Source organism: Halichoerus grypus, chromosome 5 (genome assembly GCF_964656455.1).
Source record: "Halichoerus grypus chromosome 5, mHalGry1.hap1.1, whole genome shotgun sequence".
Lineage (NCBI taxonomy): Eukaryota > Metazoa > Chordata > Mammalia > Carnivora > Phocidae > Halichoerus > Halichoerus grypus.
In genome coordinates this window covers 28,392,804-28,409,272 of record NC_135716.1, presented here as the reverse complement: position 1 = coordinate 28,409,272, position 16,469 = coordinate 28,392,804, and the positions used below count along the sequence as shown (strand labels likewise).

Sequence of the window (16,469 nt, the reverse complement as noted above, 5' to 3'; positions counted from 1 at the left end):
AGTAGTAAATATTTGATAGAAAATTTGATAGGCTGAATGGAACCAAACTGAAGAACTGTGCAGGCCCTGAGCTGTAGCCTTCCCTAACTACAGAGCATCGCAAAAATGGTGCCGATGATGCTCCCAGGAACTGTAATACAACAGCTAGTATTGATTGTTTGCCATGTGCCATTGATTACATCGCTGAATTTTCAAAACAGCCTTATGTCATAGGTACTATTATTATTCCACTCTACAGATGAGAAAACAGTTTTAGAGAGGGGATTCACCCATTTTGAGGTTGAAAAAAATCCTACATTATGCTGGTTTGCAAAGATGGGCAGGAGAATTTATCGCAGACATATCGAGATGGGGAAATGGGGCCTTACGCTACCAGTTGGCTGAAAAACGTTGGGAAAAGTGTCATCAACATTGTTTCCATGTCTCCAAAACCATGATCGCAACAGAGTTCATCATGCCCCCTTATTTGTCTGTTGTTCCTTTGAAGGTTGGAAATTATATTTATAAAATATTGAGGCAATGACAAAGTCAGATGCAGACTGGTCACACACAGTCCATTTCACATTCTAAAAGGGTGGTACCTTTTCACCATTTTGGGCAGTTAAAATTGAGGCATGACTAACAGTTGTCCTTTGCTGAATGGTCGGTCGTAAGGATAGAAAAATAAGAGAAACTTACAATCTAGCATGATATTCTGTGCTCACTCCTTTATGTGAATGAAACTGAATCTCTCTTATACCACATAACACGTGTTGTGCTTTTTGTTTAGAGATGCCTGATGCTATCGACTGTGGATAGTCTAAAAGTCTAAATTTCACACAATTTCAAAGCTATTGAACTACAGTTAGGCTTTCCATATGTATAGTCTTTCTTTGTTTCCACTAATTAATTTCAACACCACAGGCATTAATCATTTGCCCACCAGATGAAAATCACTTTAAGATGACTCATATGTTTTACAACACTGCAAACCCAACCCGTATGTTCTTGGAATGTAGAGTAAAGAGGAAGTGTTAGATCAAATCAGTTAATAAAAAAAAAAGAACACTCTTCCACATCCCAATTCCATGAACATGAAGAGTTTCAGAATTTCTACTCGATGCCATGTGAGAAAAGTAAATTAAAACTGGTCAGAGATGTGCTCTGAATAATTTCCATGAACCGGCAGACATGAGCACATGAGCAAGCTCTCTCTTGATAATAAATACATCGCGTCTCGGCCTACACAGAGGCCCATTGCAACTCTGCGCAGTGCCAATTAGCATTAATTGTGGTTGCGCTCATCTATTCCCATAGCACAGGACTGAGTAAAGGCCAGGCTTTGCATTTACAAACGCAGCACGCAACGCTCAGAGTTAGATGAGCATTCTAAAATGTAAAAGTCCACGGTCAATTTTTCTCGTTTTGGCTTTAAATTGCACAGACTCACAGGTGACAAGGGGTATTTAAAACAATAGATGTGTGTGTGTGTTTACAAAGTTTAGTTATAGACTTTGCATTCAGAATATCTGAGAGGCAGAGTTGAAAATGTGTTTTCAGTCTACATTTTTAGCCTGCCACAACTAACTTTACACCCGCATCCATACACAAAGAGCATACCCTCTGTGATTCAATAGAATTATTTACTTACTGTGACTAATGCTACTTACTTAGAAGGTTAGCTCCGTAGACTTTCATGGCAAACACTCCTCTGCAAACAGCCTCCCGCCACAGGCTGGGGTATGTCTTGTGCAGAAATACAGTGTGAGCAGCTCATCTCTCCACGGAGTACAGTCTCAGAGTGGGGTATCCATGGAGACAGAACCTCCTCCATGTGCAGGGCAAGGAAGTTACTCTGCTGGGCACCATAGCAACAGGAGGCAGAGGGATGCCTGGCCTATCAGGGAAGAGCCGAGGAGCTTCTCCCTGAGTGACTGCAGCATTTCAAATGAAACCATCGCCCTCATGAATGGACACAAAGCATTTAAAGAAATACCAAACTGTCAAATAGAAGGAAATGCCTACACAACAGTCAGGGCTAATCCTCTGACAATGTTGGAGCGAAACGCTTAGGCTTTCTACAATGGTAATATCCCAATGGGCAAGGAAGAAATTACAGCAAAACCCCACACATTCCTAAATTTAATGGCAAGCATGTGAAGCTCTGAAAAAAAAAATGCTTGGTGTAGTCCATGAATTCCAGCTATTTAAATATGCAAGGCACTTCACAGTGCTGCCCGAGAGAGAAGAAGAGGAGAGATCTGTTGTTCTGAAGGGAGAAAAGGGAATCGAGGACTCTCTGGGACAACCCTCAGCATAGTCCTTCCAAATGGGTTTGCTTAGAGTAAACACATTTATTAAGCTTCCACCAAAGCCCTCCATTATACAGAACAATTCTTACAAAAGAGGCATCTGTGATAAAACCAGACCAATGCAGAGGAGATGGTGAGTGGACATTCAAATGCCTTAATACGTGCTATATGTCAACTTTCCCCCATTTCTTATTTAATAGCAATGATGCCAGTGATCATTTATGGAGTGCATACTGTATACCATGCAAACACCATCACTACAAACGCAGCTTCCTACCAAATACTGACACTGGTTTTTGCAAAGATACATGATGTACATGTTTATTTCTGAAGCTGTGCTACTGGTAAAATTTCCCCACTTCTTATTTAATAGCAATGATGCCAGGGATCATTTATTGAACACATACTGTCTACCAGGCAAACACCATCACTACAAACACAGTACTAACAATGATTTTTGCAAAGATACATGGTGTGCACGTTGGCCTCCTAGTGTGTGCGGTATGCATATGCTCTGCTATCTACCCCACATTTTATGATTCTCACAGTAACCTGCAAAAGCTAAGTATTAATTATTCCTCCATATTACAAAGAAAAAGAAAAGATATTTTCTTATGTTGCAAAAGAAACTCTTCTGCCCACTAACTTCTCTTCCCCCACAGCTCTGCAGGTGGCCTGGTCCACCCTATTCAGTGTCTAAATATAAGGTGATGTAACCCTCCCCCCACAATTACCTCTCAGAAAAGAAGAAACCCCATATATTAGAGTCTTTCCAAAGCCTCTTATTACAGAGCTCTTGCTCATAATTACCTTCTTGGAACAAAAAGTGCCATTTGAAAAAGACACATCAGTCAGAATTGACCTCAATCTGTGCTAGCTTGGGTTGTCTTTGGAGGTCAACTGATGGGATTGTTTAAAATGAAGGAGGCCAAGAAATTAAAAAAAAACAGATTTTGTAACTCCTCGGACTCTTCCAGCCTTTAAAAGAACACTTTATATAGCAATAGACTTGATGGTTAAATTGTACAGGTCACAAAAACCTGTATCCCTTGCTAACTGAACTCAAGAACCAAGTAGCTTCGGATAGTGAAGGATATTTATACAGATCCACAGGAAAACAGAAAAATCAGCTGTCCCCATGCTGTACAGCGGATGTTTTGACAACCTGCAGGTTATCCTCCAATGTCTACCTTCATTCTCCCCTTCTTCCGCCGTAACAGGTGCCTATTTGACTAAATGTCCTGGGATATAATTGCAAATGACGTCGTGTCCTGACCTTAAAATGACTGAGTGCCCCTTGGTCCCTTTCCCCCTTCCCACTGCCTGGTGGATGACAGCTGACCTGACATAGCTGCCTACCAGCCGGGATCACCCAAATACCTAGGTTTTGTTTAGCAAGAGACAAATAAACTTCTGTCTGGTTTTAACCTCTGTATTTTAGAGTCTTTTTTTTTTTTTTTTTTTTTACAGTAACTTAACTGATACCCTCACAATACTTGTAGGCTTAAGAAAATGTCCAATGAGAGCACCAGACATGGATTCAAAATTGCTTCATATCAGACAAATTGGATGAAAGTGAAAATGATGTGCTCTAGAAAAGTCAGATGAGTTGAAAAGTAGCTCTAAGGGTGAGAACAACTGAATAAAAAATTTTTATATTAACCATGAATAAAAAAATCAATGTTTGTAGGGGCACCTGGGTGGCTCAGTCGGTTAAGCATCCGACTCTTGATTTCAGCTCAGGTCCTGAACTCGGGGTCGTGAGACAGAGCCCCCCATTGGGCTCTGCACTCAGTGGGGAGTCTGCTTGGGATTCTCTCCTCTCCCTCTCCCTCTGCCCCTCCTCCCACCACTCCCAAGCTCTCTATCTCTCAAATAAATGATTCTTAAAAAAACAAATCAATGTTTCTAAATTAACAATATAGTATAAATAAGTACATTTAACTAAGATAACAAACTAAAAAACCCATCAGATACTATTTCATCCATATCCCCAAAGATTTACTCGAGCTAGCAAATGAAACAAAACTTTTTTATTATCATTAGGGAAATGGGGGGACATTATATTCGGTCATATACACTGTATCCCTATACTTCTGTCTGTCTCTGCTGCCTCCTTCTTAGGTTGGCCATCTAAATGCAGTGTACCTGCTTCCTGATAATCCAAGCTCCACAGAGTAGCCAGAAGGATCTCGAATATTTACCTTAAATTATGTCTCTCTTCTTAAAAACCCTCCAATGGCTTTCCAGTACTCTAACAATACAGACCTCATCTGCTACCGCTCTTTACCTTCCCAGCTCACTGCCCTACCCGCCCCTTACAACCCTCCCTAAACATGAAGGAATATGCTAAGTTCTCAGCTCAAATGTCATCGCCCCAGACACTCCCTTGCCTCATCCCCAGTCACTGTCTATATAGCATTATCTTGCTTTGCTTGTCATTATCTGAACTCATCTTGTTTGTCTGCTTGTGTATCAGCCCTCTCCCCATGTTAAAGGCAGACTCCATGAGAACAGGTATCTTGTCTGTTTCTTCCCTCTATCCTTAATGCCTAGAACAACGGCGTCAGCACAGAGTAAATGCTTAATAACTGTTAGTTGAATGAATGAATGAATGAACGAATGAAAGAAAGCAAGCTAGTTGATGTACAGCCAGGATTCAAACCTAGGTTTAACAGAAACCTCTTATATGTGATAAAGTGAGGGTTTCCTTCCTTTCCTTTACTTAGACTAGGGCACGGACATCACCTTTCCGCAATGCCATAAACGTTCTACAAGTGTAAGCCCACTGTAGCCAGGTTCCTGAAGCGTTACCTCAGTTAACCATGACCTGCATCCTTGGCTGCTATCAGATACAAGCTTAGGGGGTAGAAAATGTTAATGTAGTGAATTACCCAAACGAACACACTGTGTGGTTCAACACATAACTTTTTGTCAATAACCCTGCTGTAAACCAAAAGGCCACCCAACAAATTATACCAGCAAAGAAGACAGAGAGGTCAGGGTATTTACCACTCTGGCTCTTTTCCTGTCCGGGGCTTCATTCGTCTACCAAGTGCACAGCTGCTTCACACATGGCCTCAGAATTTTCTCCCTCTGTGTTCTGGGCAACTCTACCCCCGCCTCGGCCCTTCAGGATATGGGAATGGCTCCAAGCTGTTGCCAGGGCCAAGCATTTCGCCATGCCTTGTTGGATCCCCTTAATTATGCCCATTGCATGCAGACAGTCTCTTCGATAAACCCACCTCAATTAGTACAAAAAAAAAGGTCCAATCTGAAGCATATGTCTGCATGATTTATAACTCTTGGTTTCCAAGTTTATGTTGAAAATAAGTTTCTAGGTTTATTTCTCTTATGTTGGCAGTCGATAAATATGTTTCATGGTGGGTGTGTGGTCTGCTGGAACGTCTGCCATGTATGGGAGACCAGTAATGCTTCGTTCTCAATACGTTAGAGCACTTAGTAAGCATTTGGCAGGCCCCCAAACCAGTGGCTAGAACACTGTACATGCAATAAATCCTACCAGACCCAGAATTTGGATGGCAGTCACCTGTGGGAAGAAGAGGATTATAATTCACTAATTCTTAGGGAAAAACCATAAACGGACCATTTGGCACCATTACATTGATTGGGTGCTCCATGAAAAGCACAGATGGGAGAAAGGCACGGAGTAAATATGTAACCCTGCCTTAAAGGTAAACCCTTCAGTCCACTCATCACATTTAAGCTTTATTTTTCTGGTCTGGTGTCTGCTGGGGAGAAGTGATAGATTGTACAATAGTCCACCACAAAATATTCTCTGCAATATCCTCGGTGAACATTCTTTCTCTCAGGGGGAAAGAAAGTTTCAGAGACCCATTTCAGTATAAACACAAAAGCTCTTGTTTAAATTGACAAAGTCTAATGATCTCTGCTTAGGAAACTATTCATGATATGCAGGGTAGCACAATAAACATCTTGACAAGTAGGAAAGGACTAGTGTATGATTAAGTGGAGAATACTGAAGACCTTAACATTCCTCTGATGTTCATACCCTCAGAGTTTATTGATCTGCCCCAAAACAGTCTTATGTGTTCAATTCTGTGGACTTTATTGAAGTTACTTTGAGGTTCATTGATTTTGTTATCAGCAACAGCCAGCATAATCTACATATGGGCTATATCAGCTAATTTATGAAAATTAATAAGAATTTTTAGGGCTCTACAGACATTAAAGAAAAATAATTTCTGTCTTATTCAACACATCTTTCTCAATTGTCACGCTCCCTTATTGTAATTAAAATTATTCCTTTGAAGGTGGACTTTACAACCAGCTCAATGGTTAAGAGTTAGTAGCAAGACTGCCCTGTTTATTTTTTTATTTTTATTTTTTTTAAGATTTTATTTATTTATTTGAGAGAGAGAGAGAATGAGAGACAGAGAGCATGAGAGGGAGGAGGGTCAGAGGGAGAAGCAGACTCCCTGCCGAGCAGGGAGCCCGATGCGGGACTTGATCCTGGGACTCCAGGATCATGACCTGAGCCGAAGGCAGTCGCCCAACCAACTGAGCCACCCAGGCGCCCAAGACTGCCCTGTTTAAAATCTGCTTACAAGCTGTGCCACCTTGGATAAGTTACTTAACTTCTCTGTGCCTGAGGTTCTCCATCTGTGACACAGGGGACAAGGGTATCCTTTTCTCCCATGGATGTTAGGATTAAAGAGTAACATGCCTGGACTTTTGCTGGGACAGTCAGCGCTCCAGAAATGTTCGCTAAAAAAATTTTTTTAAAAAAGATTTTATTTTTTTAAATAATCTCTATACCCAACGTAGGGTTTGAACTCACAATCCTAAGATCAAGAGTCTCATGCTCTACTGCGTGAGCCATCCAGGCACCTCTAGCTAAAAAATTTTTAAATCCAATTTCAGAGTTATTTAAGCCCCACAATTACACCCAATATACCCTTGCAGATATTTTCATAAGGTTTTCAGCATCTAAAATAGATCACAGCCTTTATCTGAGGCTGGGCTGTGCTGCTGTAAGACCTTTGACTGTAACTATAAGCTATTAGAAAAATATCACCTTGCCAAGAAGGCTGGAAGTTTCCATAGAACCAAAATCTCTTAGCACTAAAATTTTAATTTTTTCCACTCTATGAAAATATTTCTAAAATGCTTGAGACATTTTTCTGCCCTCAGGCACATCATTTTCTGCCGGCTCCACCATCACAATGACTCAGTCTGTTTCTAGAACATTAATTACTGCACAAAGTGCTACAAAGCACTTAAACGCTTAAGAGGCCACTGTGCTTTTTCGCGGTCTTTTGTGTGCTCTTTCATATTTTCCCATCTCTTCATTGTCAAGGCATCAGCCGTCACTTCACACTGTTGTCAGGGCCCTCCTGGAGCAAACACTGCTCCCATTTTATGTGAATTAGGAGCCCAGGACATGCTAGAATGCTGTTTCAAATAAACACAGGTTCTGTATGAGAGTTTTAAAGGGTTTCCTTGTAAAGAAAGTGCATGGAATTTGTGACGTATATTTTAGGAGCTACAAATGACCACTATGAACATTTACTGAGGAATTATCCTGTGGCGGGTCTAACAATGGGCACTTTACATTCGTTAGTTTATTTGATCTTCAAAACAACCCATTTTACAGATGCTGCATACGAGGTTTCGGGAAGATAACAAGCAGTTGAAGAACACATGGTTATAAAGTGGTGGCATGAAGATTTGAACCTTGTATGTTCAAGGTTCAAGGTACAACACACCGGAGTCTGGTGGTTCTGACACACACTTCTTCCCCCAAGGACAAGCCACGCTGAGTAACCTGGGGAAGAAGCTGTGCATGTCTCCGCTCTCAACTCCCCTCTAGGTAGCTCACGTTATTTTAAGAATGGTTTCTCACAGGTAAGTTGTCTAGCTCTCTTTGATCTCACAGGACTAACTTTGAAGTGAAAGCAAGCTCGTGATAAGCACAAGAACATCTGTAGTTATCCGCTGTGTGAGAAAGAGCCTCTATCCACAACGGGAACCAGTGTCGATTAATCGCTAACCTAGTTGGTGCCTTCTGAGTTTTCCAGCATATGCCTTTGAATGTGGGAAATGGTCTTTTTAAAGTAACCAGGCCTCTGTTATTGTTGTGAGGTTATTATAGTGCATCTGGCCAGGTCTCCAATTCCCTTAACCCGCGGGTGTCAGATGACAAGGGAATCCTACCGTAGCTTGAATGCCGATGGCACACAGTGACATCTTTCAAATGCAGATTTCAACATTTCAGTTTCTAAAAGGGGATTGCTTTTAAATTATAGTGACCCTAACCATTTGCTCTTTATCTGTCTCCTCCATCAGCTGGTGTTTTTTTTCTCCTTTTCTTGTCTTCTGATTCTTTGTTTAAATCATGTAATTGTTTCCCCAGCTCTCCATCAAGCCTTGTGGAGAAAGGATTTAGTATTTCTTTCGGTAAAATAATGACACCAGGTCTTTTTCTTCCTTGGACTAAGCTACACCAAGTAGTAAACCCACATTAAAGGAGGCCCAGGAATGTCATTAATGTACTGGTGCAGTAATGCAGTCAGGCCTTGCGGTTCTGGGTGGAAATGTCAGGAAGACTGCAGACCAAACTTGAGAGGAGCACCTGGGAGCAGGATTGTTTCCACTGCGGATTCCTCAGAGCTCCCAGACGGAATGCCTTCATTCCTTCCTTCTGGTCGGCACCATAGGCCAAGCTTATCACACGGTATTCTGCTTCAGTTATAAGCTCCCTAAACGCAGGGCTGACACTGAGGTCTTCTTTGCCCTGTCTCTCCGACGCTCTTCCCGTGCCAAACACAATTCCTTGTATATGGTGTACACTGTATTTCTCATTTAAGTATTTACTGGACACCGACTTTATCACAGGCACTGTATTAGGCTCTGGAGATTCTGTCTTGAGTGTTCCCTGAATTGACTGGTAGATAAAAGGAAACCATGAAAATGCAAAGCCATTATCCAGCTGGACCGTAGGGATGTTTTCTTTTGCTCTTTGGTGGCAATTTTTAATTGAATCTGCATAGGCATTAAGTGATGGAAGCCAAAGTGACAGAAGGTTCACCACCTCCGAGAAGCTCCTGAACAAGCCCTGCCTGAGGCCCTGCCTGAGGAAGGAAGATCTGGCATGCTGTGTGCACACGGTGCCCAGTTGGCAAGGTGCAGGCTTGCTCAGCCCACCTTCCTAAGCTTTTCCCAGCATCCTGTGACAGATCTCCCTTCTCCTTCTGCATCAGATGCTCAGTGAGCATCTTAGCTCTTTATCTGAATGACTAAAGGGGCATTTCAAGAACTCCTTTTTGAGGTGAAGAGCAGTTTTCCAGAATCTAGAACAACAGATCTAAAATTAAATGGGCTTGGGTTATTTAACGTTAAAGAGGCCCAGAACATCCGTATGAGAGACACTAATTACTTGCTATTTTAATAAACTGGTATTGGTTCTAATGAGTTGATTTATTTTAAAAAAGTAGAGCACACACGGAGAGCTGAGGATGGGTTTGGGCTGAGGGGAGCCGGTCACTTGGGGCTGGGGAGGAGGGAGAACATTTTAAACTGAGAGCATTATCTTCTTGTGGTTTAACAGATGATGTCTCTGCATTTTATAAATTGTGGAGTCATCCAGGGGCCTCGTTTCCAGGATTTCCTCTCTTCATATTTATGAGACTGACAGGTCTATTCTGCTGAAAGTTCAGAGAACTATATGTCACGGTACAGATTTTTCTACAAAGAGCTTACTGTACAGAACTGGGTCCCCCTCAAAAGCTCGAGCAACTTTTTCATTGATGACATTAGGAATTTTAGGCAACTAAGAAAGAAGCTTTAGGGATCCCTTTGACCTTGATTAAATGAAAATAAATAAAAACACCGCGTGGGAAGGGCTGCTTAGGTGATATGTATGCTTATGAGCAAGGAAATCAGAATTCTGGTGACAGAAGTTGGTGTATGACAAAAGTGATGTTTCAGGTTCTGCCTCTGGGCAAAGGGTCATTAAGTTAGGATTCATAATTTCTAAGAAAGGAGGTCCAAGAAACCTCAGAAATAGTGATATTTTGTGTGTATGGGTATTTTTCCGGAGCATGGGTTCATGGCCTTCATGATTCTCAAAGGATCCATGAATTAAAACAACACAAAGAACTGTTCTTGTTTTCTCTCATTTGTCCATTCGTCCTTCCTTCTTTCTTCCTTCTTTCCTCCCTCCCTTCATTTTTTTTTTCTTTTTTTGTCTACATTTTCTTCAGGATGACCTAAGGCTTAAACATGCTCAGCAAGACAAGTGGCTGATCCTTAGCAAGTTGAGTACCTACTATAGGATTAAGGACTTGCTCAGTGTGAATATTCTGCACACACACATAGGGTTTTAAGTCTTATGTTAACATTTGATTATTGGTCTTATGATTATTGAAACAAGGAAGGGCAATGATAATCTTAACTTCCATTTAATCTTAGTTTGTTCTTGCTGCACCATACCTGTCTTCTGTGTCCCTGTTTCCTTTGTATTGTCACCACTGTAAAATGTTTTTGGAATAAGGTGGGAGGTGGAGGGTGGGAAACCAAAATGAAATAATTTTAAGTTGCATTCAAACCCTACAATACCTGCACAGTGAAGTCACTCTTTCTTTGCAATTCATGAAGCTGGCATTCTTTCTTGCACCATTTTATCTTTTCAATCTCATAACCTACCTTTGCTGTCGAGCCGCCACAATGCACCAGACTCTGTGTGGCAGGAATAGAAAGAGGATGACAAGGCTCCTGCTCTTAAACTTACATCCCATATGTTAGAGAAACAGATTCTACTGGTGAGTACTCTCAGGTTAAAAGAAAATTGAGAAGATTTTTCCAAAGAACATGTACAAATGGCCCATAAGCACACGAAAAGATGCTCATTGTCATCAGCCATCGAGGAAATGTAAATCAAGACACTATGAAATACCACTTCACACTCACAAGAATAAGTATAATAAAAAAGACAGTAACAGCCATCAACAAGGATGTGGAGAAAGTGGAACCCTCATACGTTGCTGGTGGGAATGTAAAATGGTGCAGTCATTTTGGAAAAGTCTGGCAGTTCCTCAAAGAGTTCAACGTGGTTACCATATGACTCAGCAATCTCTTTCCTAGGCATATACCCAAGAGAACTGAAAGCATATTCACAAAAAACTTTTCCATGGATGCTCATAGCATCATTATTCATAAGAGCCAAGAAGCAGAAACAACACAAATGTCCATCATCTCTGAATGGATAAACAAAACGGGGGGTATAACCACACCAAGACAAGATGTTAATAAAGAAAAAGTGGAGGTGGCAGTGGCGGAGAGGTACGTGAGAACTCTCTGTACTCTCCATTGTTTTCATGTAAACATAAAATTGCTCAAAAAAAAAAAAAGTCCATTTTAATGTGTGGTACAGCCATACAATGGAATAATATGGAGCCATAAAAATGAATGAAATTCTAATGCATGCTACACTGATGAACTCTGAAAACGTTATGCTAAGTGAAAGAAGCCAAATACGAAAGGCCACATACAGTACGATTCCATGTTTATGGGATGTCCAGAATGGGCAGGTCCACAGAGACAGAGCAGGTTAGTGGTTGCCAGGGGCTGAGGGGAAGGGAGAGTGGAGAGGGGCTAATGGGCAAGGGGGCTTCTTTGGTGGGATGATAAAAATGTTCTGAAATTAGATTTTTTGAATAAACTACTTTTTCAAAACTATAATTTTGAATATGCTACAAACCAGTGAATTGTATACTTTAAAAGGGTAAATTTTATGGTATGTGAATTGTATCTCAATTTAAAAAAGAACCACTGAGCTGAAGGAGGGAGGGAGGCAGTTCTCGTTCTTGTGTACACAAGGTAATGGTTTATTTGTTGGCTCTAATCACATGACATGCTTTAACTCACTGTCTCTGTCTTAGGTATTGAAGGTATCCAACACCCTTTTTACGATAACCATCTTTCTCTTTTATATGCTGTCTTCCCCACTGTGCATCATTCCCTTTCTTTTTCATATTATTTCAAAGCAAAGGACTGTTCACAAATTCATCATGACTACCATTTATCAGGAGCCTAGGAAAGAGGAGATTTCCTTCTCACACAGTTTAAGTTTTACTCTGAGACTAGTCAACATTATCTTTGGTTGACCAAAAGCAAGATGAAGAATAATCCATTAAGATATGCTGTGCAAATCAATTATTCAGGAAAAACAAAAGCAGACAGAGATGGAAGAGGACATAGGACCAAGCCTTGGCTCCACTGAAAAAAAACATCTATAGCTCCTTGCACAATGATACCATCACCAAAAAAATGAGAAGACAAACGTAAGGAATGAAGACTCATGCAAGTCATTAATCTGTCTTTTCAGGCTCATAAATATGTACAGCATTAACTGTGGGTGTTGAAGAAAATAATGCAATATATAGGCTGTCTCTCAATGTCAACGCTCAAGGCCTTTTACTTAAAAGTTATAACTTTAGTTTTATTAAAACTATACTTGTTCATATACTGCACATATTTCTGGGATATAACATATTTATTTATATATTGCAAATTCTGAGAATTGACCTTTTCTGGCGTTCATGGTATCTTATGCAATAAAAATCTCCATTTCGTCTTATATTTTGTAACTGTCGAACATCTATATGTATACATATAACATCATACTCATATTTAATTCTTTAAAAGCATAAAAGTCACTAGGTTAGTCAGTCTGCTCACCTACAGATTCCCATCAAGATAACTTGTTCTTTTCATAAAACTGTGGGCACTTTAGACGGTACCAAGTAATTTCTTAGTAAAATTTATGCTAGAATTACATAGTTTAAATGTCTGTTAGACCATCCACTTTACATGTCTCCAACTTTGCTCCTTTTTCTATGCCTCTATAATGCACACACATCCCTATATTTATTCAATTATTAACCATCAGTACAGAAAACATTCCACTCTCTGCCCTACCTCCCTAAAAAAGGGAGATGTTTCTGGGTACTGAACCAGCATCAGTACTGTATTGCCCTGTCCTGATATACAGGTGTTTCATTTCAAATGTGAAATCACTCCAGTCATACTGTTCTGAGAAAAGCATGAAGAGTAAGTGGCATTTACCTGGCTTCACAAGGCCTGACTTTGGTTCCTTCTTATATCGAGATGACTGGACGCTTCCTTCACCAACCATTCCAACTGTGCATTTCTTTCTGGAAAAGTCTTCATCACTTCCAGGGCAAAAGCCAACAGGGCTGTTTCCAGTATCAGAGGGCGTCTTTACGGGAGACACTGACTGGCTGCTAGGACAGCCTGTGTCATCTGGAAGACAGGAATCAGTAAGTGTTTAATGAGGAGGAGGAAATCAATGATGGCAAAGAGAAGCCATGCAACACGTGTACTCACACAAACGTACTCCACTTATGAGGACCTGCGTGGATGCCTGCAGATGCCTCGCCTTTTATTTTCCATATTTTGGCCAATTTTGTTAAGAAAATAACAGTTATCATAAAATATATCTTAAAGCAAAACCTTCTAATATCTAATATCTAATAACCCACAAATATCTCTATAACTTTCATGTCAACACTTAAAGGTTTGTCTGTTTTAACACTTTAGGTAGTATATTTTTGGGTCAAAATTGTCCATAGATTTTTTGACGCAGTTAGTAATAAAGAGTTCACCACAGCAACCCAAGGGCATTACTGTGAACTCTTCAGAGTTGTTTGTGTTAGGAAAAAAAAGTTACTTGAATATTACTGACCACACCCAGTTTTTGATCACTTGGCCCATCAACTGGTTAACAAAGTTTAATAGATAAGAGATCTGGCTTTTGGAGTTCAAGGGAGCAGGAAAAAAGGGTTTTTTTTTTGTTTTTTTTTTAAGTACCCTGTTTTATTAGCATACATACCCACCCCAAAATATATCAATCCAGTATCTTGCTGTCTGGGATAAACTGGTAAAATGAAAATGATATTCAAATTAGAAATATCCCCTTAGTTTTCAAGTTATAGGTTATTACTATGATCATTATTATAAGCTAATATGCATGATAGGAAGTGACCTGAGTAGATGCTTATGAGGCAAACAGGAAAGTCATACTGCTGACTCCTATAAATGCTTTTCATATTTATTAAATATTCATGATGGTTGGTTAATTCATCTATACTTTGATGAGAATTGTATGGGAATTTAAAGTATGTCTCCTCCAAATAGTCGATTAGTGGTAGATATTCATTACTAAATAATTCTTTATTATACAGAAATATTTTGATGGCAGAGCTACTTTAGTAACTCATTAGACAAAAAAAAGAAAAAGAGTTTAGTACTAATACCTTTTGGACTATTACACTTTTATGAATATTAAAGGAACAAAAATAATTTGCCATCTGTGAAAGGCTCTCTTCAACTCCACAGCTTTAATAAAGACAGAAACAGAACTAGGCATGAATAAAATATACTGGTTGCCTGAATAAAGACGACTAGAATCCATCTAAAAAAATCATGGCTTCATTTTTGGCTTTCATTTCAGATTTTATTATGAAATAGCCCCAGTTTCTGGAACAAAGTGAACTTGGCACTGGTAAAATGATTCATTTCTCCGAATATTCTTCTTCTTCTTCTTTTATTTTTTTTTGCCTGTTGGACATATTAGTATCCACAGGACCTCACTGGTACATTTCTGGAAGCAAGTAGTTTTTAGTGCCCTGCTCATGCCTTCTGCCTTTGCTGCTCACTTAGAGTCCCCTGTTCTTACCAAACTCTGGAAGAAACTCTGGCTGTGAAGGAGGGGGTTGAGAGCCCCTCCTGGTGGTTACTGCTCAGCTCTTTCATCGCTTATTGTCCCTGCCTTTCTGTGACATTTGCATGTCCCATGCTGCAACCCAAAGAAAGCCCAGCTCCCCTCTAAAGGGGCAAAGCTGCTAATTACTCAGACAGATTCCAGCACTCTTACAAGGCTCAGCAGGCCTGCACATCGCCTCAGGAGGGGCTCCTTCTTGATTCCGATCCCCAAGCAGATAAATCCAAGCAAATGCAGTCTAATCATTCGAAATTACCCACTGCCTTTAGAGTTATTTCCTTATGAGTCACTTCCATAAATTACCTCTTTTGAAAGAGAAATGGTCCAAATAAATAAAAGTCTGTGCTTCAGAGTCTCTAACCTAAAAAGCAATTTTTCTTGAAAACACTCAGACTCAAGGGGACAAAATCAAACAATTTCCAGTATTGAGAAACACTGTCAAGATTATAATTTAACTAAATAGAAAGCAAATGTGCTTTGTTGGTTCTACTATCATTTTGCCAGAGTTAAATGAGAAGGAATATGTATAAGCCAAGTTCTCAGTACTAATAATGTCAAGAATTAAGTGCTAGGGTCTGGTTAAAAATTAGGACCCAGAATTACTTAGAATAGTGGCAGTTTAGGGAAGGTAGCAGAAATTTTTTTTTTACCTGAAATGTGTGTTTCACAAGTCATCAATATTTACAGCTAGTATCTCCAGGGGAAGGGATTGAGAAGATGAAGACCTAAATAAATCTTTAACTTTTGGTACCTCGTACAGCATCTGAATCACTACATAAACTGGTATTCCCCCAACATCTCTTAACTGTCTAGTATCGTGCTTCATATTGAGGGAGAAACAATGGGAATACAGACATAATCTTTCATTGGTTAAGCTAAGTCTTGGCATTGACCCAGCCCCCAGGCATTATACCCAGCCCCCATACAGATGGAGCTTATAAATAAGCCAAAGGAGTTGGGTAAATATCACTTACAACGCAAACCGGCAAGCCTCTTAAAGCAAATCCATACTCAAGAAAATCGGTAAGTTATCAGAGAAGTTTGGGGTATTCAGCTTATTTCGTCTGATGAGATCAACACTAACAAAGGTATCTAGTTTGGGATATTCACCTTGTTTCGTCAGATGAGATCAACACTAACAAAGGTATCTAGTTTGGAAAGGAAAGGGCATTGATTTTCCTACTAGAGAGAACAAACTTTAACTTATGCAAAGTAAGACCCGAGCAAAGGCAACAAATGTTCATGGACCAGGGAGTCATCTGGTAGCCTGTGACACCTGAGGTAATTTTCCTCCGTGCGGCACTGAAAAAGTGGTCATTTTTCCAGCAAGTCTTGTTTAAGGCTTCTTTCCCCCTTTCCCTCCCCTTCCCTTCTCTTCTCCTCCTCCTTTT

General features: G+C 40.1%; 1 protein-coding gene across 5 annotated transcripts in view; it reads right to left on the bottom strand.

Moving 5' to 3' along the window:
- SYBU (syntabulin) overlaps window positions 1-16,469 on the bottom strand; it is a 112,849-nt gene that overhangs the window by 33,631 nt on the left and 62,749 nt on the right. For 4 of the 5 annotated variants that reach the window (XM_036075737.2, XM_036075738.2, XM_036075739.2 and 1 more), the window contains exon 4: window positions 13,401-13,598. In XM_036075737.2, the coding sequence (XP_035931630.1) occupies window positions 13,401-13,598 (198 nt within the window). Of the gene's footprint in view, window positions 1-1,649; window positions 1,828-13,400; window positions 13,599-16,469 lie in introns of those variants that run through there. The other variant, XM_036075742.2, reaches the window with a different exon arrangement.